The sequence below is a fragment of the Caloenas nicobarica genome, chromosome 17 (genome assembly GCF_036013445.1).
Source record: "Caloenas nicobarica isolate bCalNic1 chromosome 17, bCalNic1.hap1, whole genome shotgun sequence".
In the NCBI taxonomy this organism is placed as follows: domain Eukaryota; kingdom Metazoa; phylum Chordata; class Aves; order Columbiformes; family Columbidae; genus Caloenas; species Caloenas nicobarica.
In genome coordinates, this window is record NC_088261.1 from 11,426,664 (window position 1) to 11,448,343 (window position 21,680).

Sequence of the window (21,680 nt, forward strand, 5' to 3'; positions counted from 1 at the left end):
GAATGAGCTCAAGGAAGCAAATTTATTGGGATGCTTTACCAGATGCTGTAGAGAGGCACAGAGTATATGGAAATTTGTAGCATGTGGCTTTTTTGCTTGCTGTGGGTTCTGGAGACAGCTAAGAAACTCTGATGAAAAGTCATTCCAGGGCTGAGTGTCTTCCTCCCGAGGGAAGGTACATGTGGAATCCACAGATTTCACAAGTGATGTTTTTATTCTTGATTATGAACATAGTAACAAGGAATCATTGGCAAGCACAGGGGAAAAGAGCTGAGCAGAAGGGGAGCCTGCACTCAGAGCAGGGAAATGGAAAGTGGCATTTCACTAAAACCCTACTACACTTGGGCTCCCCTCTGCTCCAGAAAGGCTCAAGCTCTTTGGCCATGCAGAGCCTTCGCAGAGTGTCCAGTGTGGACAGGAGGGTGAAGAAGCACTAACAATATGCAGCTGGTTTGATGAGAATAAGGGAGGATTTGCAGTTCCCTTTGCACAGGCTGCCCCATGTCATGCCACCCTTAAAATTCAGCCGTACAGAATAACACGCTGAGAACCACCACCCACCCTCATAGCTGTAGGCACAGTTCTTACTGTAAGTGTCCTGATCCCGATCCTTTGTGGAGAACTTCATGTTGTCATGCATGGTCTTGGGATTGTCTGAGGTCATGGCATCCCCTGCTGTCCCTGTGTAGGAGCCCAGCCTCAGCCGATAGCCATGGGACTCATCTTCCACGCTGAAAAGGTTGTAGTCTGCGAAACTGGTGCTGTCTGTGGAGTCCTGAATAATAAACCTGACCTGGTAGACCTTCTGCTTAGCGATCTGATGGATGTACTCAGTGCCCAGCCAGTACTCGCCACGCACGCTCCCAAAGCCGTACTTGTAGGTGCTCCAGGACTCAGCCCAGGTGACTGGTGTGTCTTTCTGGTTCCTCTGGATGACCGTCCAGCCCCCGTGTGTCACATTCATTTCACAGTACACCACGAGGTGGTGAAGCCCTTTCGGCTGAATAATGTAGACACCACTGCGGCTGCCAGCGGGGATCTCGCTGCAGTCTTTGGGCCAACCTGGGGCAGGAAACAGAGTTGGTTATTAAATCCCGCACAATGAGACACTGAAAGCATCTGATATTGCTTTTGTGCCTATATCCTATTGCACACCCATTCATGGGCTCATGGGCTGTGTTCCTGCCATGCACTCACAGGAGTAAATCAAAGTCTTGAAATGACCAATGTAAGAGTTGGGCTTCATATCTTCCCAAGAAAGGATTTGAACTGATGGAGACACACTGCCAAAACGTCTTGGCCTGCTGAGACCAAGCCAGACGTCACCTTCACCCAGCACACAATGCTCAGGTTGGATTCGCTCTTGCAGTGCTGGGGTGATTTGCTTGTAGCACACAGATAAATGCAAATCTGAGTTATAAAGCCATTTTTGGTTACAGCATGGAGGCTTTAGAGCTCTATAGCAGCCTCGGAAACCCTGGAGAGAGTGTGATCAAGACATCCACATCACTAATAATGAAATCAGCCCTTGTGATCTCAATAGGGCAAATCCACGGGTTTTCTCTGGGCTTACCCAAGTAGCTCTTTAGAGACTTCCAGACTGGTTTGATTTGATTATGGTCTTTCCATGCTCCAGAGTGTCAATCCTTTATGCAACAAACAGCTGAATGCATCTACGCACTTCTGGGAAGGGATTTGCTCCACTCTCAGTACCTCTGCTACTGGTTATTCCTACCCAGTGAAGCTGTATCTTGTGGGCCTGTGGGCTAATGTTGACTCAGTCTGTTCAGTAACACAATCAGTCCCTCTCTTACCCACTCTTCTCATTGGCTGTAGCGTGAAAACAGGAAAATAACCAATCACCACTTCTCAAAGGCCAATAATGAATCATCACTTTCCAGTTTGGATCTCTAGGTGGGAAATTCCCCATGCTAAAGATCCTCATCAACTACTGAGTGCAGGACATGGCTGTTAATAGTGTCTCCCTGAGGTTATGAGCTGTGGCACCTCTGTAGCCTATCAGAAGATCAACATTTTTCCTGGGAGGAGCCAGTGCCCATGTGGGACATGGGCTAAGGTGGCTGAGAGCTCTTCATGAGCATCTAGGCTCCCAGCAGTGTGAAACCTTATGAACAGATGTACTCCTTGAGAAGAGACTTACCGCGGCCCGCTGGTGCGTGAGGGGCAATATCTCTGACCTGCCGGACATGTTTGTCACCATCATCTGAATGAACAAGAACAGAGGAGACAGGAGTGAGTTTTGGGAGTAGATATGTCAAATGCCTGCTGGGAGAGTATGATCTTCTACTGATGATATTCCCGCTTTTCTTTTGTTGCTCCTAATTCCAGAGAGATTTTACCATTTCAGGTATTGGCCAGTTAGTAGTTTGAGGGAATTTCCATGGTGTTAGAATGGGGCAGATGCTTCCTTGGTGAGAAGGATTTGGGCACACTGTGTGGGGAAAAGACCCCAAATGGTGGTGACAATGGTGGAAAAATAGTTGTTAAAGTGCAGTAGAAGCAGTTAGGAAGGGACTCAGGAAGAGAGATTAGAGGGGGGAGGAATGTGAGAGCAGACACAAGAAAACTGGTGCAGGTATCAGGAGCTGGGAGACGGCTGGCTCAGAAGGGAGTTTGAAGGGTGTTGCTGGAAGAGACGGTGGTTTAGAGTGAATTAATGCGTTTCTTTTGCAAGGACATCTTGTGTGTATCCACTGACAGCTACAAACCAGAGGAATGAATCATAGGCGTATAGAATCACAAAACCCGTTTCTGTCCCCTCTCTGAAGCAGATGCCTAACTCTGCAGCTGCCGGTCTGTGACATCCTCAAATATCTGCACCCTGCTGAAAGCTGGTGCTTTCTTATCCCTGCCCTTATGAAGTGTTTAACTTAAGCCTGTTGCACTGTGTATGAGCCCATTCCTTCTCTTACTATTCCCAGAGTACACTTTTTCCTGCAGGCAGACTGGAATATTGCAGTCATTTCCTCCTCCGTGGGCTTCTGATTTTGGGGCGACACCATTCAGTTCTTCAGCCTTCCATGACACAGTCTGCCTGCCAGATTTTTGACCCTTTTCCTTTTGACTCTCTCCAAATGCATCCTGAAGCCCACCAGTGAATGTGGTGGTTGGCCTGAGCCTGTGTGGAGTGGAAATCACTCATGTAATGTGGTTTGGAGGACTTTCTTAGCATGGTATTTACTTTTACTAAAGCCATATGAAGATGTTCACTCACGTTCGTTTTCTACACTCCGAACTGCCCCTGCTCCTTTCTGCCTTCAATTCCTATCCATTTGGAAGCACTTCTCCACATGTCAAGACTTTCGAATGTCAGCCTATCTTCTCTGGCATGCCTCCCTGCCTACCCCTCTCGCATTCTTGCTGCTTGTGTTTTCAAAGCACCCTACCAGTGGTCTGGGTGAGAGACGGATGTAGAGCCCAGAGTACAGCTTCTTTTTCTACTCAAACTTGCAGTTCTTGGTGAAGCCCAATCTCTTGTCTCAGTCACAGGTGCTCCTTGTGTTGGTGGTTTCCTGACAGCTGACCTTCACAGCGAAGGCTGATGTGAAACCAGCCTCAAACACTTGAACCTTGAGTTTTTCTGCCAGGAACTCCTCCTCTTCCCTTGGAAGGGAAACAGCTCTTTCTGTCATGTCACGTCTGACCCACAGCCCCCAGTTTTATTTCTGGAGCATTTCTCAGAGCCTTCCTCATTGTTCCAATATACCATGGTATTTGCAGGTTACTCTGAGTCATCATCTGGCTGAATGCTCTGTGTCAGGGCCACTACAGGGTGTTTCAAAAAGATGGACCCAATTTCAAAGCAATACAATTTCAATTTGGTCCATCTTTTTAGTATCTTTGTAGTATCTTAGTTCCTCTTTGTGTTCAAATCTCTCTTGAATTTAGTTCTCCGCTGACCTTGTGATTTCCAGAGGTGGCTACTGTTCTCCATGTCCTCATGTTTTCCTTAACATCTTTAACAATGCTTCTCCAAGGAAGAGCCCATGGCTCAGAACACGCCTAGCTTGGTCTTGCTGCCAGTGAGACTGAACCTGTCCCTTCTCCTGGGATCCTGTGAACTTTGGACTGTTGGACTCACTTATGGACAGAAGAACTTCATGGTAGACAGGAGAAGAGACAAGCAGCAAACAGAGGAAGACTCTGAGATGATTCTTATTCCAGTAAGACAACCTACCTTGCACTGGCATTGTCCACACATAGAGCGGTGTTAAGCCCTTCCTCCGTGTTACAGGGGTGCGGTTGGGTTGGCGTGGAGGTCTGTGTAGGATCTGACTGAACATGACCTTGTTTGCTACTCCCTACTGTAGTGATATACTTACCGAGCTGGGAGGACTCTGGGGGAACATTCATAATTTCATCCAGTGTGCCGTTGAGTAGGTGCAAGTTTTTTATGTCAAGGGCGGGAAGAGATGCTGCCAGGGCCAGCAGGCAGGTGAAAAGCAGGAGACAAAGGCACTGGGTAGCTGAAATGGGAAGAGATCGGAAAAACAAGAAAGAGATCATAACTCTTTCATTAGAGAGCCATGAATCCCATTTGACTCCTTGCAGAGTAAAACAGGAAAATAAAATTCTTTACGTGTAGAGCTCCCTCCTGGAGCCATAAGCCCCAAGTCACTCATTTAGATGAGCCACCATATACTCATTGGCAGGAGTCAACAGTGGTGGCACCTGCTGTTGGTAGTTTTTGAGACAGAAGTTTGAAAACTTTGTCCAAACCCAAAGCGACTGTCATCAGAAATCCCTGTAAAAAATAAGTCTTGGGGCTGGAGATAAGCAGGATGAGCACAGAGGGAGGAATCCCCTTTCCTCCCAGCTCCCATCACACTCCGTGACACGCTCACATGGGGTAAGCTGGGACTACACCTGCCTCCAGTTCAGTTTTGTGGGCAGTAAGGACCCAAATGTCTGTGTGGGAACAAGCCCCAGGCAGGGCTGTGTGTATTTCTCTGCTCTGCATGAAAGCAGCATGACTGAGAGGGGCAGAACAAACTGTCAGGGATTACTGCCTGGCTGGTGCAAATTATGACCTTTATATGGTTATATGGCTACTTCAAAATTTCCATAAGTAGCCAGCTGTTCTGATTTTTCTTGTTCAGAGCAGCTAGGGAAGTCAGAACAATTTTTGCAATATTAAATCTAAAGAAAATAATAGTTTATCATGTTTTCTAGAGAGTGGGGCACTGTGGAGACACCTGCCATGGGGAAATCTGTATGTTATATGATAGATGTAGCTTGCCCTGAGAGATTACCAGTGTGATCCCTCCACTGTTTGGAAAGGAGCAAAGCCAAACCTCCGGCACTGCCCTAGGATAGCTGGCTTTGGCACCATTCCCTGAGATGACTGAGAAGGAGAACGATCAACGATGCCAACCTGGAAGCACTGTGTGTGATTGCAGCCATCCTAGAGACAAGCACCCCTTTCTGGGAAGGCTCAGAGCCGTCCCAATCATTTCCGCTGGTTACAGTTTTACAGCAAGGTCTTTCAAACGCACTTCAGTCCAATTGATTTGCTTCTCAATTCCTACATAACATTTAGTGTCTTGATGCACTTATGTTTAGAGGCATGTTTAAAGACATCTCTTCTGTAGGCCGCCAGCGAAGCAATGCTCCCTCCACTGCTGGCCCATTCCCCCATGAATGGTCATGAAAAGCCTGGGTGGGAAGGAGATGCAGATCAGCCTCTCCTGGGTCTTCTTCTGGGGACAGAAAGGTGCTTCTGAGCATCTGACCTCCAGATCTTGATACCTGTTCAATATTGCTCCTTAAGCAAGAACATCTAAAAAATCAATTTTCTATTCTAGGGTATTTAACACTTTCCTTGGAGAACTTTCAGTACTAAACATTCTTGGTAATTTTCAATTTCAAAGAATGTTTGGTAAATATGAGGCTTGTAAAATGGGCTACCTGGCACTCCAGGGCTACACTAACACAGCCTGAAAACAGCAGAACATGCAGACTCCTGCTTCAGTTCCCAGCCCAGGGACAGTGAGCCCAGACAATGTAATGAACTTAGCGCAGGGATGGCTGGGGTGTGGGGAGAAGGGAACCCTGATGAAGACAAAGTGCCAGGATGCCTGTGACCCAGAGCCACCTGCAGCCACCCGCAGCAGTGCCCTCCCTTCCCTTCCCGTCCCGTCCCGTCCCATCCCACACTCACCCATGCTGTCTCTGTGGGGACCCTGCGCAGCAGGACGCCGAGCGGGTTTGGCTTGGCTGGAGGGGTGTTCAGCCTGAAAGTTATAGGGCCCAGCAAGGGAGGGGGTGGAGGCACAAGACCCAAACCGCAGCACTTGTCCTCTGGTTGGCAACAGGAATAGCGGTTTACAGTTTATTTGCTCTTTATCGTTAAGTGATATGTCCTCAGGCAATGAAGGCTATGTCTCACAAAGGTGAAGAGCTTTCTTCAGAGGCGAAGCAAATAATTCAAAGCCAATAATTAAATGCCTTAAAACAACTGCGATTCATAGTGCCTGGCTGCCCCCCACCCTGGCAGCGTTTCCCCAGGGAAAGGCATCCTCTGGGCACCTCTACACATTTCAGCTCATACGTAAATACCCAGGTGACATTACCCCTCTGAATGGAAATCAAACATCAGGCGTAAATCACTCTCTCCAGAGCAGGCATCGAGCCCAACAGCTACTGGGGACCCCATTAGACCTCTCAGGGGAGAGGTACTCTAGTGTTCCTGACAAACTGCAAACCAGACTTCAGAAAGTGCCGCTCCAGGTGCCACCTGACGTGCTCGGCCTGCCACCACCGCACTGCCTCTTGTGCAACGTGCGCTGCGGCCCTTGCGGCAGTCACAAGGGAGTTTTGTGAAACCTGATGTGATGCTGATGTAAAATGGTCTCACTTCAAGCCCCTCTTCTACTAGGAGTGCTTACACCATGGATTGCTTACAGAAAATGCCAGACCATCCTTTTCCTAGGGACCGATACGTTCAGTATTTTGAGTTATGAGGAGCCTCATACCCTGGTATCCACCTTGTGCAGCACAGCACAAGAGGGCCAGAGCCTGCGGAGGAGCAGGCTGGCTTTTTGTCACAGGTTGGTTGCTTGCAGTGTGACTGCCTGGTCATGGAGGCTCCTGTGCATACCCTGCTGTGCTGCTGCTTCTGCTCAACAGCCAGCAATGGCAGCCAGCAACGCTCAGCAGAGCTTCACCAACAGCTTCCCGTCCCTGGCCAGCTTTTCCAGGAGGCTGTGACTGGTGTTTAGGTTAGGATATGCAAAGGAGCCAGGGGAAAGGCCATAGAGGGAATTTCTCTGAAATCCCATCTGTGTCCTGGGGCCCAGCTCCTGCTCAGTATATGATACTGAAAGAGCCACAGTTGTGGCACAGATCTGTTTATTGCTGCATCTGGAAAAATGCAGCCAGGAAGGTGAGGGAAGGGATTATTCACTTCCACATGTGACATGACAGCTGGAGTGCTGTGTCCTGTGTGGGGCTCCTCCTTGCACAACAGTGACTAAAACTCCAGAAGGAGTGGAGCTAAGACCACCAAGACAGCTGAGGAAGGAGCACATGACATGTGCACAGGCTGAGAAAGATGGGCTTGTTCAGCATGAAGAAGAGAAGGCTGAGATGGGACCTTGCTGCTGCCTAGAGCTGCCTGGTGGGAAAGTGGAGAGCAGACAGAGTTGGGCTCCTCAGAGCACTGTGTCTTGTTTGGGACCCCCCGTTACAGGAAACATATTGACAGACTGGAGCGAGTCCAGCCTGAGCCACCAGACTGGCCAGGGGCCTGGAGAGAACTGGGCTTGCTCCACCTGGAGAAGAGCAGGCAACAGGGAGGTCTTGTTGCTGACTACAATGACCTCATGGGAGGATATAAAGAACATATTCAAGGAGGTGCCTGGTGGTGGGATGAGAAGCAATGGATCTAAGTTGGAACGTGAAAATTCTAGTTAGAAATAGGGACTTTTTTAACATGAGGTTGGTCAAGTACTGGAACAGGTGCCCAGAGAGAGGCTATGGGATTTCTGTCCTTAGAGGTGTTCAAGACTTGACTGGACAAGGACCTGATTTTTTAGATCTGCTTTGAGCAGGGGTTGGAGCAGATGGCCTCCAGAGGTCCCTCCCAACTGAAATTAATCTATCTCCCTGTGATTCTATCACTGTCCTTCGAGGTGCACAGGGGTAGGATGAGAGGCAATGGACGTAATGGAAGGGATGAATATTAGACGAAAAAAGTTTCAGCCTGAGGATGTCCAAAGACTAGGAAAAAAAAAGAGAGAGACGTTGTGGGACCTCTATTCCTTGACATATTCACAGCTGACCCAGACATGACCCTAAGCAACTCATTCTAAGTTGTCCCTGCTTTGGCCTCCATAGCAGACCAGGGACATTCAGAGGTCCTCCTGCTCTCCGTTCCTCTGTGTTTCTCTGGTTCTCTGAGGAGCGCCCTCCCCCGCCCCTGTGCCCCTGTGTTCCTGCAGGAGCACAGCCATGGCACCAGGCCTTGTGCAAGATGCAGACCTGGCTGCAGCAGAACGTGCCTTGAGAAGATGCTTCGTAAGCCCAAAGAGCTCTAGCAAAAGCCTGAGGGCCTATGGAGCATGAGGGACCCATACAGCCAGCCAGGCCAGTGCGATTAGCTCTTTCAGGATTAACTGCTACTGTCATGGCCCGAGTGCACTACTCGGCCTCAATGACTCATGACTAGTCCCACCTGGGACCTTCACGTGGGCCCATGAGGCTTGTTTGAGCTTGGTCGTGGGAGTTCAGTCCTAACTTGAGCTACACCATATGAGCACTGCTCTCCAGTCCCCGCTCTGGCCTTGTTTTCCAGGTGCATCTTAGACCTACACCGTAGACAGCTTATTTCCAGGATGGACCACTCAGATAAGTGTTGCAGCTCATGCCTAGACCTGCCTTTTCCACTGTGTCCTTTCATCGAGGATCTCGAACCTGGTCGCCTGCTTGCCTTGCCTGGAGATGTTGCCAACACTCAGCTCTGCCTGCTGTGCTGACCTGACAGGACAGAGAGTCTCTGCTGGATGGTAGATAAGCTGTCCTGTTGACACACTATTTCTTTGAAGAAAATATCTTTTACATCTATTCAGAGCAGCCCAGTGGAACCTGCTGTACACAGGGGCAGGGGAGGACTTCCTCTCCATGACCTGTGGGGCTCATGTTCCCGCTGCACCTGGCAGCCCTGTGGCCAGCAGTGATGGTAGCGGTGGCTCACCAGCGGCAGCCTGCCTGCCAGCCCTGGCACAGGCACCCCAGCACACCCCAAGGCGTTGCGTTGCTCAGGACTGGCATTAGCTCCAGGGACAGCCCATGGGAGCCCCTAAGTCAACCGCCCTTCCTGCCTCCACAGAAAGGGGACATGGCTCCTCTGCCTCAGGTCCTTCTTCCCAGGGCAGCTTGGGCCCTTCTCCCTCCACGGACTTGGGAGTGCTGATTTTATGATTCTCCCAAACTAAATGAGGCTGCGGACGAGGGCTCTCAACTCTAACCAAGCAAGCAAGGGTGAGATACGAGGGTTCAGATGGAAGTTGATCCAGGGATCCCTTACCTTGGAGAGGTCTGGATGAACAGCAGCATCAGTGCAAGTTGCACTGCTTGATGTGGGCTCCTGCAGTACGGAAGGTGAGGTGGGAGCCTCAGCCTGACAGTCTTGCTGTGAACACCAGGTATAAAGCTGTACCATGAAGAACACATCTGGTCAGTTGGCTACTGAAACCAACACAGGAGAAGAAAGTAGAAATGCCACATTTTTATCCTCTGAAAATTGGCTTGATGAAGAGATGGAGCTGTCTGCACCTTCTGCACAAAGAATAACTCTCCCAAACAATCTGTCCTGAGAGCATTTTGCTCCTGCAGAGGGACCAACCCCTGCTCAACATTGCTGGGGCTGGGAGGGGATCTGCGGGGTCTCACTAGGCCAAAGGCAGTGACTGGGAAGGAGAGTGGCAAAGGGACCCACACGCACCTGTTTGTTACCTGGACCCCTTGCCCTCTTCTCATAATGTGCAGACTGGGGTGCCAGGGGACAATGTGTGGACAATGTGTGGACACTGGTTTCAGCCCAATGACTTAACTCATTGATCCTGAAACCTGCCAGCAGAGAGTTAGCAAGTGGGCACGTCTCCTGACGACCTGTCCTTATCTTTCGAAGGTCACCTTTGGGACTGAGCCAATAGGAGACCTAATCTCTCCTCCTTTGCTAGTTTCTGTGTGTACATCCTTAAAAAGCTGGGTCTCTCCACTTCAGTTTGATCATGACTCTCCAGAATTTGCTCCAAGTGGGCAATTCACATGTAGTGTTTGTGTAGCTGGGAGAGTCAATAATTGAAATCCCCCGTCATGGAGGGGATTATTTTGTACTTCTCTGGCTGGAAGACATGCCTCCCTCCCCTCAGGGGGTTCAGTTGTGCTGTCATGGGATCTGAAAACTGCTCAAGTCACAATCCGCAAGTGCCTCCTTGTGCCTCTACAAATAACAAGCTTGAACACAAGTGGGTGTGTGCAGTGCCTATAAAGTCACCACGGAAAGCTTGGCGTGGGAGGGTGCACCACTGGGTTCCTGCTCTCTGCTCGGCTGTACTGTTGTGATGGGTGAGTTATCTTCCCAGCGGCACGCTGCATTCAGGTGTGGTGCTGGGCTCAAACCAGACCTGACTGGGGTGAGTATACAAAGGCATAAGATGATTAGCAGGACAGCAGCCATGATCTCGCCTGGGTGGTGTGCGCTGCCAGGCACCCTGGTAGCAGAAGGGATGCAAGACCGAAGCACCAAATGACACATATGCTTGGTGCCAGCCTATACTTTCCCCAGGCTATGTATGCCCTGTATTCCCACGTCCTGTCAAGGGAGGTTGATGTGGAGACCTAGATTGCAGCTTGGTCCTCTCCCTTTCTGACCAATGCATGTGGCACATGTGGTTGCACAGGGGTCCTCCCCCAGGCATGATGGCATCTCCCCCTGTAACTGAGCTAGTGCAGGGTGCAGGGTGTGCTGGTGGCCAGCACAGAAGCTTTGAGCTTCAGTCACTGTGTAGGCCCAGGAGACTTCCTTCTGTCTGTTTGGGAGCCGGTATCTGTGCAGTAGGACCAGTCCTTTGCATCTGGTTCCCTGCTAGCTGTCCTTGGGCTGGAGCGGCTAATATGAAAAGGCTTATGCATGATTCCTCAAAAAAAACCCCTGTTTCTTGTGATCCCTCCCCTTGGGAAACTACTACTACTGTGTAATTGTCCTCTCTTAGCTACTCTTGGGCTGTAGGTTCCGAGAACAGATCTGCAGGTCACTGTCTGGTGCAGGGAAGGGGCTGACCAAGAGGGTGACAAAGCCATTTCTCACCGTACTTCAGCCCTGCGTGGGCAGAGCCTGCACCGAAGCTGCAGCTCCCACCACCCCGGGAGCCCCCTGCTCCTGCCCGTGCCTTGTGGCTCTGCCATCCTGAGTCCCCGGGGGCCATGGGCAAGGGCAGAGGGGGCTGCTCAGGGATCCTAATGGTGCTGGACCCTTTCCTCCACAGGGCTCCAGGCTGGGACAAGTTGGCTCCATGGGGACCTTGTCCTCCTACCCACGGTGGTGGCGATGCTGCTCCTCTGTGCAAGTGCTGGCCCAGCAGTACCCACTGCCAGCCCCCGGGGTGGTGAGTATGGAGGGAGGGGGTGGCGGCACTGGCTGGGCACCAAGGCACAGAGCAGGAAAGTCTCTCCCTAGCTCAGCAGGGACTCTCAGGTCTGCTAAGTCTTAGGAAGGCCAGCTTGCACCCAGGATGGTGCACAACTCAAGATCTCCTCACACACACACACCCCTGGGCCATGGCTTGTAAGGTAAGCAGCCTGACACCTGTCAAGCCATCCTCACTCCCTTTGTGGGTCTATGCTGAAACCAAGGGGTTTCCAAACACCCAAACACCATAACCTGGCAGGATTCCTCTGTGGTGGGTGTCTTTTCACACTTCAGTTCTAGGAGAGAGCATCCCAGCTTTTTTTTTTTTTTTTTGAGCCCTTGTTGGATTACAAGTACTCCTTCCTCCCTGCAAGGGAGGTTTACATTCCCTGCAAGACCTGTGTGCCTGAGAAAAACAGAATTTCATGGGCTGAAATGAAATTACCCGTAGCAAATTGTCAATTAGGCAGCAAGTTAGTTCGGCAAGTAAGTCATGACAGATCGGTCCTGCCAGCAGATAAGCTGCAACAAGCTGGCGGAAGTGATCCTTATGAGAAAAAGTAGAACTTAGCCTTCTTTTACAACACCATGATCACCAGAAAACCCATACATTTTCATTACACATCCTCATCTAGTGGAGCATTTTGCACACTTCTGATCCTTACAAGAAGGCTCCAAATGAAATAGTAAGTCGTGAGAAATAGATCCTAGGGCACTTACTAGGGTGACTGTTTTAGAGACCTTTGGTTGCCCTGTGGATGAGCCAGTGGAAAAGCTACTCTACACTGTGAAGTAGACCACAGATAAAACCAGTCCTTTTTGTCCTGAGCCCTCACTCCCCTACAGGAGCTCCTTGTTGCCCCGACAGATTCATATGATCCTTCTCTCTCCCACCCCAACCTGTGTTTGCCACTGCTGCTGTTGCAGGGTTCCCCCCAGACTGCAGCCATCTCCGCAAGACCAGCCCCAGCGGGGTGTACGTCATCCAGCCGGCACATTCCCCTCCACGCGTGGTGTGGTGCGACATGGACACGGAAGGCAAAGGCTGGACTGTTGTCCAGAGAAACTCTCGTGACACTGAACTCACATGGAAGCAATCCTGGACCACCTACAAGTACGGCTTTGGGAACGTGCAAGGTGATCACTGGCTGGGCACGGAGTACCTGCACCTGCTGACACAGCAAGGCACCTACAAAGTCCGCTTCGTCGTGCGGGATAAAGCCAATGTCACCCATTATGCTGAATATGACATCTTCAGGGTGGAGAGCGAGGCCAGTGGGTACCCGCTGAGGCTGGGCCGGTTTTCTGGTGATGGGGAGGACTATCTGACCATCTATCACCCTAAGAAAGGGGGCATACACGACAACATGAAGTTCAGCACAACTGACAAGGACCAGGACCAGTACAGTGGAAACTGCGCCAACAGCTACGGGGGCTGGTGGTACGACAGGTGCCAGAATGTCCTACTCAATGCCAAAAAACGCATTGTTTGGCCAGGATTCTGCGATAATGGCGACTGCACATCCTCCCTCATCCTGGTCAAACCCACAGACGTGTGCTGACCGTGCCGCGGTCCCAGCCTCCCGGGAGTTTCCGGGAGCGCCACCGTCCCCAGCTCAGTGCCCCGTCCCGTGCCTGCCAACACCCCGTGCCAGCCCCGGTGCACGTCCTGTGCGGCCTGCAGCTCCTGCACCGTCAGCAGCTGGAACACAGCGGCTCTGGGGCTCAGGAGCAATCGCCCGAAGCCCTGGGCACGTGGGCAGCTTTGCCCGGTGCCGCAGTGCTGGCCAGCACCGGGACGCGGGCACTGGTTTGGGGTGGGTGCCCCCACTCCCGTCCTGGGGAGGGGGAGACAGTGCATGTTCCCTTCCCTGTGCAGTCGGTGTGCCCCTGCTTTGCTCAGGCCCTGCTCCCCGCCCAGGCCCCATAGCCCCCACAGTTCTGCTGCCCACAGTGGGAGAAATCAGCTGCAATAAACCCTGGAGCCAGACTTGCTGCCTCGTGTCTACCTGCTGCAGCGACACTGCACATAAGTGTGTGAGGATCACTCTATTCTGTCTCTGGGGTGGTGGACCTGGGGGAAAGTAGGTATAATATTATAGAATCATAGAATGTCCCGAGTTGGAAGTGATCCACAAGGATCACCAAGTCCAATTCCTGTCCCTGCACAGGACAACCCCAAAATTCACACCAGTGTCTGGGGGTGTTATCCAAATGCTTCTTGAACACTGTCAGGTTGGGGCCATGACACCTCCCTGGGGAGCCTGTTCCAGTGTCCAGCACCTCTGGGTGAAGAACCTTTTCCTCATGTCCAACTGCCCCTCCCCTGGCACATCTTCCTGCCATTCCCTGGGGTCTGTCCCTGTCACAGAGAGAAGAGCTCAGCCCGGCCCCTCCTGCTCCCCTGCTGAAGCTGCAGCCCCATGAGCTCTGCCCTCGGTCTCCTCTGCTCCAGCTGAACAAACCCAGGGACTTCAGCCGCTCCTCACACGGCTTCCCCTCCAAACCCTTCACCAGCTTCGCAGCCTCCTCTGGACACTCTCCAGCAGCTTTATCTCCTTTGCTCCTGTGTCCCCAGCCCTGCACACAGTGAATGCTCCAAGTGAGGCCGCCCCAGCGCAGAGCAGAGCGGGACAATCCCCTCCCTGCCCGGCTGGCCCTGCTGTGCTGGGTGCACCAGGACACGGGTCTCTCTTGATTGCCAGGGACACTGGTGGCTCATGTTCAACTTGCCATCGACCAGAACCGTGATCTCTCTCTGTGGGACTGCTGTCCATCCTCTTGTTACCCAATCTTTATGTTATGTATATCATGTAGGTACTCTCCTGGGCAAGGAAACAAACCTGCCCAAGGGATGCCAGTTCTCCCTGCAACATCCAGAACTCACCTCCCCCAGGGCTGGTGTGGTGGCTCCTGGTTTTAGAACGATTTGCTCGGGCACTGCTGTGCCAGGCCAGCTGTGGAGCTGATTCTTCTCCCAGGCTGAGCTGGTGCAGAGCTGGACTGGCATGCAGGGGTTTTATGCTGAATTTTCTTTTTTTCTGAAATATTTCAATGTACCATAGTGAAAGACCTGACAATTCCCCCTGCGGCTGAGTGTCCCTATCATCAGCCTGTAACATGAGCTTTTCTCCCTTTGGTATGGTTGTTTTACACAGCTGAGTACAGCAATTGTACCTACTTCTGTCTGTGGTTTGGTTCTCAAGTCTCTGGATGCAATATTGTTTCCAGTGGCTTGTTTCAGCCACTTTGCATAAGACTATGATTAAATAACAGGGCCAGAAAAGCCCAGTATCTCACAAAACCCTCACTCATGGTTTGCACCTATCCATGACTGGGTGGTTGCTCTGTGCTGGGAAAGTCAAGAAACCACCATAGATTGGAGCATGGAGAGGGTGGTGGACTCCCTGAGGGCAAGAAATGCAGGTAAGTCAGTCCCATCATACTCTGCTGCGGAGGGGGAATGTGGCTATGGATCTCCTTTGCAATGGAGGGAAGTTTGAACTCAGAGCTTGAAATAAGCCATCGTTCTTCTCCTCTGTCTTTAGAAGAAAAGCTGAGCTCAAGGAAGGCTTGTGGCTTTGAATACTGAACAACTTGAGACTCTCAGACCAAGATCTATGACTGAGGTCCCAGGGCACCCTGAAGAGCTATGGCAGTGCTGCGGTCCTGAAGAGGCTGCCCAGGCAGCCTTGGCTGTCCTGGAGGTATCTGTGGGCCTGCAGCCCTGATGCATGGGGAGATGAATGTGTGAAGGTGCTGCTGGTTAAGAAAGGTTTGCTAGTTTGAGCTGACTTGAGAGTAGCATTTCTGGCTGGAAAGCTGCCTAGCAGAAAAGGATCTGGGGTGTTAACAACTGGCTGAACATGAGACAGCAGTGACCGAAAAGGCCAACAGCATCCTGGTGTGCATCAAGAATAGCGTAGCCAGTAGGACTATGGAAGTGATCATCCCCCTGTACTTGGCGCTGGTGAAGCCCCACCTCAAATACTGTGTTCAGTTTGGGGCCCCTCACTATAGGAAAGAACTTGAGGTGCTGGAGCGAGTTGAGAGAAGGGAACGGAGCTGGGGAAGGGGCTGGAGCACAAGTGTGATGGGAGCGGCTGAGGGAGCTGGGGGTTCAGCTGGAGAACAGGAGCTGAGGGGAGACCTTCTGATCTCCGAACTGCCTGAAAGGAGCTCAGAGCCAGGGGGGTCGGGCTCTGCTCCCCAGGAACAAGCGCCAGGACCAGAGGAAACGGCCTCAAGTTGCGCCAGGGGAGGTTGAGGTTGGATCTGGGGAACAATTTCTTCCCCAAAGGGCTGTGGGGTATTGGAACAGGCTGCCCAGGGCAGTGGTGGAGTCACCATCCCTGGAGGTATTTAAAAGACATATAGACAAGGCTCTTAGGGACATAGTTTAGTGCTAGATTTAGATTATGTTTGGACTCAATGATTTTAAGAGTCTCTTCCAAGCAAAATGATTCTATGATTCTATGGACTGAGAGATATGTCTGCTGGTTTAAATAGTCATTTGCACTCCAGCCTGGATGTACAAGCTAATTGGAGGGGAGAACCTTGGGAGAGCAGGGCTTGTGGTTTCTGGTAAACAGCAATTTGCTGCTGTCTCTAGTTAGCTCCAGATCATGGCTGGTAGGGCCTGAACTGAGCTGTGGCTTCTCTCCTACCCTCAGTGCTTGCTCTTGCTCATGTGGTACTGCATTCCCTTTTTGAAAGGTCCCCATGTTGAAACCCAGCTCCCTTCTTTAAGGGGAAGTTTTGTCTTTAATTCCTCATTTGAGTCTTATGAAAAATTTTCCGTTTGAAAGTCTGTTCTTACTGCACCAGAAACCTCAGGTCTGCTCCTGGCAAGAAAGCACAGCAGTTCTGAGAAGTTCCCAAATAAATGAAGGACATTTGCACATGTATGTGCAGGTTCTGAAAGCATTTTTATTCTGCAGGATGAACACAGACTACAGCTGGGATATGGTGTGTACATGGCCTGCCTGGGTTCAAAGCAGCTTAGATCAGGTTAGCTAGTGATGACTAATATTTTTCTGCTGAAGTCATCTATACCCTTAAAGCGAAATAATAAGATCAGGAGGGGTTTAGGTTTCTGAGCACAGTTTTCTCCCCACAAGTAACATGCTTGGAAACCACAGCTTTTATAAAGACTTGTTCTAATAACAATCCCTAAAAACCCACCACAGGTGAAAAGCCAGAGACAAAGCATGGAGGTTTGCTACTTTTCAAGGGAAGGGGAAAAGAAAACAGCTCTTGATATATAGGAACAACCCCATTCACCTCCAGCTCTGCAAAAGAAAAGCAGGTCCCAGCAGGGCACTGGTCTGGCCATGTGCCCAGTGCAGACAGGAGGGGGAAAGAGCACTACTGGTACGGAGCTGGTTTGATGAGGATGGCAGAAGCTTTGCAGTTCCCGTTGCACAGGCTGCCCCATGTTATGCCCTCCTTGACGTTCAGCCGCACAGAATAACACGCCGAGTACCACCAGCCACCCCCAGAGCGGGAGGCACAGTTCCCTCTGTAAATGTCCTGATCCCGATCTTTTGTGGAGAATTTCATGTTGTTGTGCACTTTCCTGGGATTGTCTGAGGACATGGCGTCCTCCGCTGTCCCTGAGTACACTCCCAGCCTCAGCCGGTAGCCCTGGGACTCGTCTTCCACACTGAAGGGGTTGTAGTCTGCAAACCTGGCATTGTTTGCAGCATCCCAGATGACAAACCTGACCTGGTAGACCTTCTGCCTGGAGATCTGATGGATGTACTCAGTGCCCAGCCAGTAGTCGGTGCGCACGTTCCCAAAGCCGTACTTGTAGGTGCTCCAGGACTCGGTCCAGGTGATCTCCGTGCGCTGCTGGTTCCTCTGGATGACCGTCCAGCCCCCGTCTGCCACACTCATTTCGCAGTACACCACGATGGGGTGCAGTCCTGTGGGCTGGATGAAGTAGACGCCACTGGGGCTGCCAGCAGGGACCTCGCTGCAGTCACTAGGCAAACCTGAGGCAGGAGAGAAGGTGGTTTAACAGAAGCCTGTGTGACAGGACAAAGAACACGTTTCACCCTGTAGCAGGATAGAGGGACATCTGGCCAGTGTACCCAGGGGATAATCAGCTGTCCTAGCCCAGAGAGGTTAATGTGCTTTGCTGGTGGTGAGATAGGTTGGCCTATCTTCCTGGTTCCTCTTCCATATGGGACACCTAACAGGAAGCAGTCCCAGTTAAAGGCCTCAGCCCCACTGGGCTATGCTGGTGTCAGGCCAGGATACTGCTGTGGACACCAGTGGGCCCATTTGGGCCTCCTGAAAAAGGGGTTATGTCACTAAAACAGGGTCACACTGGGGAGGAAGGTGAAAAGGACCTTGCCCCTGCCTGTGACTGAGGGAACAGGAGAAAAACGACCCCTTGTAGCACCCACCCTTTCCACGCTGCACACTGTGCACACACACAGAGCACTGCAGTACACCTCACACCCACATCCTCTGTCCTGCGGCAGGGCCCGGGCTAGGGACAGGGTAGGGCCCTCCCCCACCCAGAGCTGGCCGCACATGAGCACACACCACAATCCCCCCTGTGCTGGCAGGTGTGGGCTCCCCACGCCTTCAGCTCGCTTGCCGCAGGATCTCCCACTGCAGTAAGGTCATCCTACTGGATGGGCAGAGCCCCTCTCCCCAGCTGGGCAAACCTGGGCTAGATGCTGCGTCTCCTCAGCCTGCCTGCCTGTGTACACCATGGAGGTGTTTTTGAGATCGGAGTCATCACAGCACGCCCTCTGCCAAGCACCATTTTACGAAGCCTCCACTGGCCCAGAGCATGGGCTGGAGCAGTTCACCAGCCAGGGCTGACCTAGGCCAAGGAACTGAAAGGAGTTGGTGAGAGCACTGCGATGCCCACAGGATGCTACATACTGGTTTTCTTCAAAGCATTCGCCGAAGTGTTGGAGGGAGATTTCTTGAAGATGTTTAGGGTTTGCATATGCAGGGAGTGGCCTGGGGCAGCCAAGACCAGCACACAAGCAAGGAGTAGAAGGCCCTGGGCTGCTAGAAAGGGAAAAGATGGAGAAAAGATGAAATGTGACCGTCCCTCCAAAGAGATGCGAAATACCATGGGTCCAGCAGGGCACAGTGAAACATGACCACGTGAGATGCAGGGGTGCACCAAGCATGCAGGGCTGCATCAGGCTGGTCTGTGCAAGATGGAAAGCTTGACAAAACGCCTCAATGCTTTTACCCAAGGGGTAGATAACCTTGTCTTTTCCTCCTGACCAGCTGCCATGCATGAGATAGTTTTAAGTGGAGCAAAGCACCCAACAACTGACTGAGCCAAGTTTGATTCCTGGCCACTGAAGCAGGGGACAGGCTGGGGTGGGCCGAAAGGCAGGGCCCAAGCTGCTAGTGTTTGAAGGGGTGGCAGGTGAACGTGCCCTCAGAGGGCACTGGTGCCACTGCTCCCCATCGGTGCATGAGGACCAGTGCACGGAGCCTCTCCCCGTTGCTGGGCTGCCCTGCCCGTGCTCTTGCCATTGCTAGCAAGGAGCACCCCACTTCCCAGCCCCGTACTCACCCATGGCGTCCACACAGGAATGGCCTCTGGAGCACAGTGCTGTGGAGTGGCGGGTCGCATGGCGGCATTTGTAGTGCCCCTGCAGTGGGTGGGGTGAGTGGGACCTGCCCCCTCTCTCAGCTTCCTTTCTCCTGGAGGAGGAAATCAGACTGGGTTTCCTTTGTACCCTTAGAAAACACAAGCTGAGATGAAGGTACCTGTGGTTCCAGGTGCTTAGCTTCCTGAGCTGCAAAGAAAATAACCTCCGCGCCAGCAAGAGTCCTTGGAATGGTCTCTTCTGTGAGTGCTTAGCTCATTGGATGGAATTTCCCCTGGGAACAGCATATTTGGGAGCTTTGAAGAATGTGGTTCAGCAAATAAACACTTAAATGCCAGTCACCAATCAGGGTGGAAAGCAAACAGTGGGGATGTCCCTGCCTCCCACATTACCACAGGGTGCTGCCAGGTCAATTGGTTCTTGTTCAATGTGCTTTGGACAAGCTCAGCCCAGGTCTTAGTAGGGAAGTCAGAGCAGCACTGAGATTCCCAGAGAGACTGACTGCTGCGGGACAGTATTTGGAGCAGCTGCTGTTTTCTGGACTGCGTGACAGCGGCAGGGGGTGGTGGCGGAGGTGTTTTCCATCTGGGGGAAGCAGGAGAGGTCTCTATTCCCCAGTAGGCTACAGTCCTATGCAGATGAACTGACCTGCTGAAAGACACTGGCTAAAAGGTGTCCGTAGGCCAGTTGAGAGAGCTGTGGTCTCTGGGGCTTGGGAGACTGGTCATGCAGGATGGATGACTACAGAGGAAAGCAAGTGTCTGCCCAGGAGCGGGGTGAAACTGGGTGGATGGAGGGCAGCAACAGCAATCTGAGCGTGTACAGAGGGGGATGGAGGGGTCTGAGTGTGCACAGCAGGGAAAGCGTAATACCTGACCCTGTGTGCACAGAGAGGGAATGGAGATCTGAGTGTGTATGGAGGGAAAATGAAGGATATTGAGGGTGCACTGAGGGACTGGAAGGGATCTGACAGCAGAACCCACAGGAACTGAGCACCCACAGAAGGGACAGGTGGGACCTGAGTGTTGAAGGAGGGCAACAGGGGGAATCTGAGGGCACTTGTCGTGGAATAGGGGGATGTGAGTGTGCACAGAGGGGAGAAGTCAGCACTAAGTAGACACTGAAAGTAATAGAGATCTGAATATGCAAGGAGGGGAAGAGAAGAGAGGAGCAGAGGAGATCTGGATGCATACAGATGGAAACGAAGGACACCTGAGCATACAACAGGGGGAATGGAGGGGATCTGTGCAAGGAGGACAACAGAAGGTTTCCAAGAAAGCACAATGAGGGGAATGGAGAGGATGTGAAAGCAGCTGGATAGGAATGGAAAGCATCTGAGGGCGCTTGGAAGTTAACAGAATGAGTCTGAGGGGATCTAGAAGCACCCAGAAGGGAACAGAGGGAATTTGAAAGCATGTAGAGGGGACATGGCTTGGATGTAAGGCACTCAGAAAGGATGGCAGGGACTAGGACTGCACAAAGGGGAGTGGAGGAGATCTGAGCATGCATGGATGGGAACTGTGAGAATCACAGAATCGCAGAATCACAGAATGTCAGGGATTGGAAGGGACCTTGAAAGCTCATCCAGCCCAACCCCCCGCCGGAGCAGGAACACCCAGCTGAGGTTACACAGGAAGGTGTCCAGGCGGGTTGGAATGTCTGCAGAGAAGGAGACTCCACAACCTCCCTGGGCAGCCTGGGCCAGGCTCTGGCACCCTCACCGGGAAGAAGTTTCTTCTCAAATTTAAGTGGAACCTCTTGTGTTCCAGCTTGAACCCATTATCCCTTGTCTTACTGTTGGTTGTCACCGAGAAGAGCCTGGCTCCGTCCTCGTGACACCCACCCTTTATATATTTATAGACATTAATGAGGTCACCCCTCAGTCTCCTCTTCTCCAGCTCCAGAGCCCCAGCTCCCTCAGCCTTTCCTCACCCGGGAGATGCTCCACTCCCTTCAGCATCTTCGTGGCTGCGCTGGACTCCCTCCAGCAGTTCCCTGTCCTGCTGGACCTGAGGGGCCCAGAACTGGACACAATATTCCAGATGTGACCTCACCAGGGCAGAGTAGAGGGGCAGGAGAACCTCTCTGACCTACTGACCCCCCTGCTTCTAATCCCCGCCAGGTACCATTGCCCTTCCTGGCCACAAGGGCACAGTGCTGGTTCATGCTCATCCTGCTGTCCCCAGGACCCCCAGGTCCCTTTCCCCTACACTGCTCTCCAACAGGTCGTTCCCCAACTTATACTGGAACCCAGGGTTGTTCCTGCCCACATACAAGACTCTGCAATTTCCCTTGTTATATTTCGTTAAATTTTTCCCCGCCCAGCTCTCCAGCCTGTCCAGGTCTCTGGATGGCAGCACAGCCTTCCAGTGTCAGCCACTCCTCCCAGCTTGGTGTCGTCAGCAAACTTGCTGATAGTACACTCAATTCCC

At 51.9% G+C, this 21,680-nt stretch overlaps 3 protein-coding genes across 3 annotated transcripts; 1 reads left to right on the forward strand and 2 right to left on the reverse strand.

Moving 5' to 3' along the window:
* Nucleotides 1-433: 433 nt before the first annotated feature.
* Nucleotides 434-6,185, reverse strand: LOC135995870 (fibrinogen-like protein 1-like protein). Its single transcript, XM_065647475.1, has 4 exons — nt 6,182-6,185; nt 4,344-4,487; nt 2,162-2,224; nt 434-1,062 (listed from the first exon to the last, which is right to left on the reverse strand). The coding sequence occupies exons 1-4, from the start codon at nt 6,183-6,185 to the stop codon at nt 434-436; spliced, it is 840 nt and encodes a 279-aa protein (XP_065503547.1).
* Nucleotides 6,186-7,391: 1,206 nt separating this feature from the next.
* On the forward strand, nt 7,392-13,215 carry LOC135995871 (fibrinogen-like protein 1-like protein). Its single transcript, XM_065647476.1, has 4 exons — nt 7,392-7,405; nt 10,505-10,590; nt 11,511-11,630; nt 12,581-13,215. The coding sequence occupies exons 1-4, from the start codon at nt 7,392-7,394 to the stop codon at nt 13,213-13,215; spliced, it is 855 nt and encodes a 284-aa protein (XP_065503548.1).
* A 3,805-nt stretch (nt 13,216-17,020) lies between these two features.
* LOC135995872 (fibrinogen-like protein 1-like protein) lies at nt 17,021-19,215 on the reverse strand. The gene is made up of 3 exons (XM_065647477.1): nt 19,212-19,215; nt 18,557-18,688; nt 17,021-17,649 (listed from the first exon to the last, which is right to left on the reverse strand). Exons 1-3 carry the CDS (start codon nt 19,213-19,215, stop codon nt 17,021-17,023), a joined length of 765 nt encoding a protein of 254 aa, XP_065503549.1.
* Nucleotides 19,216-21,680: the final 2,465 nt, after the last annotated feature.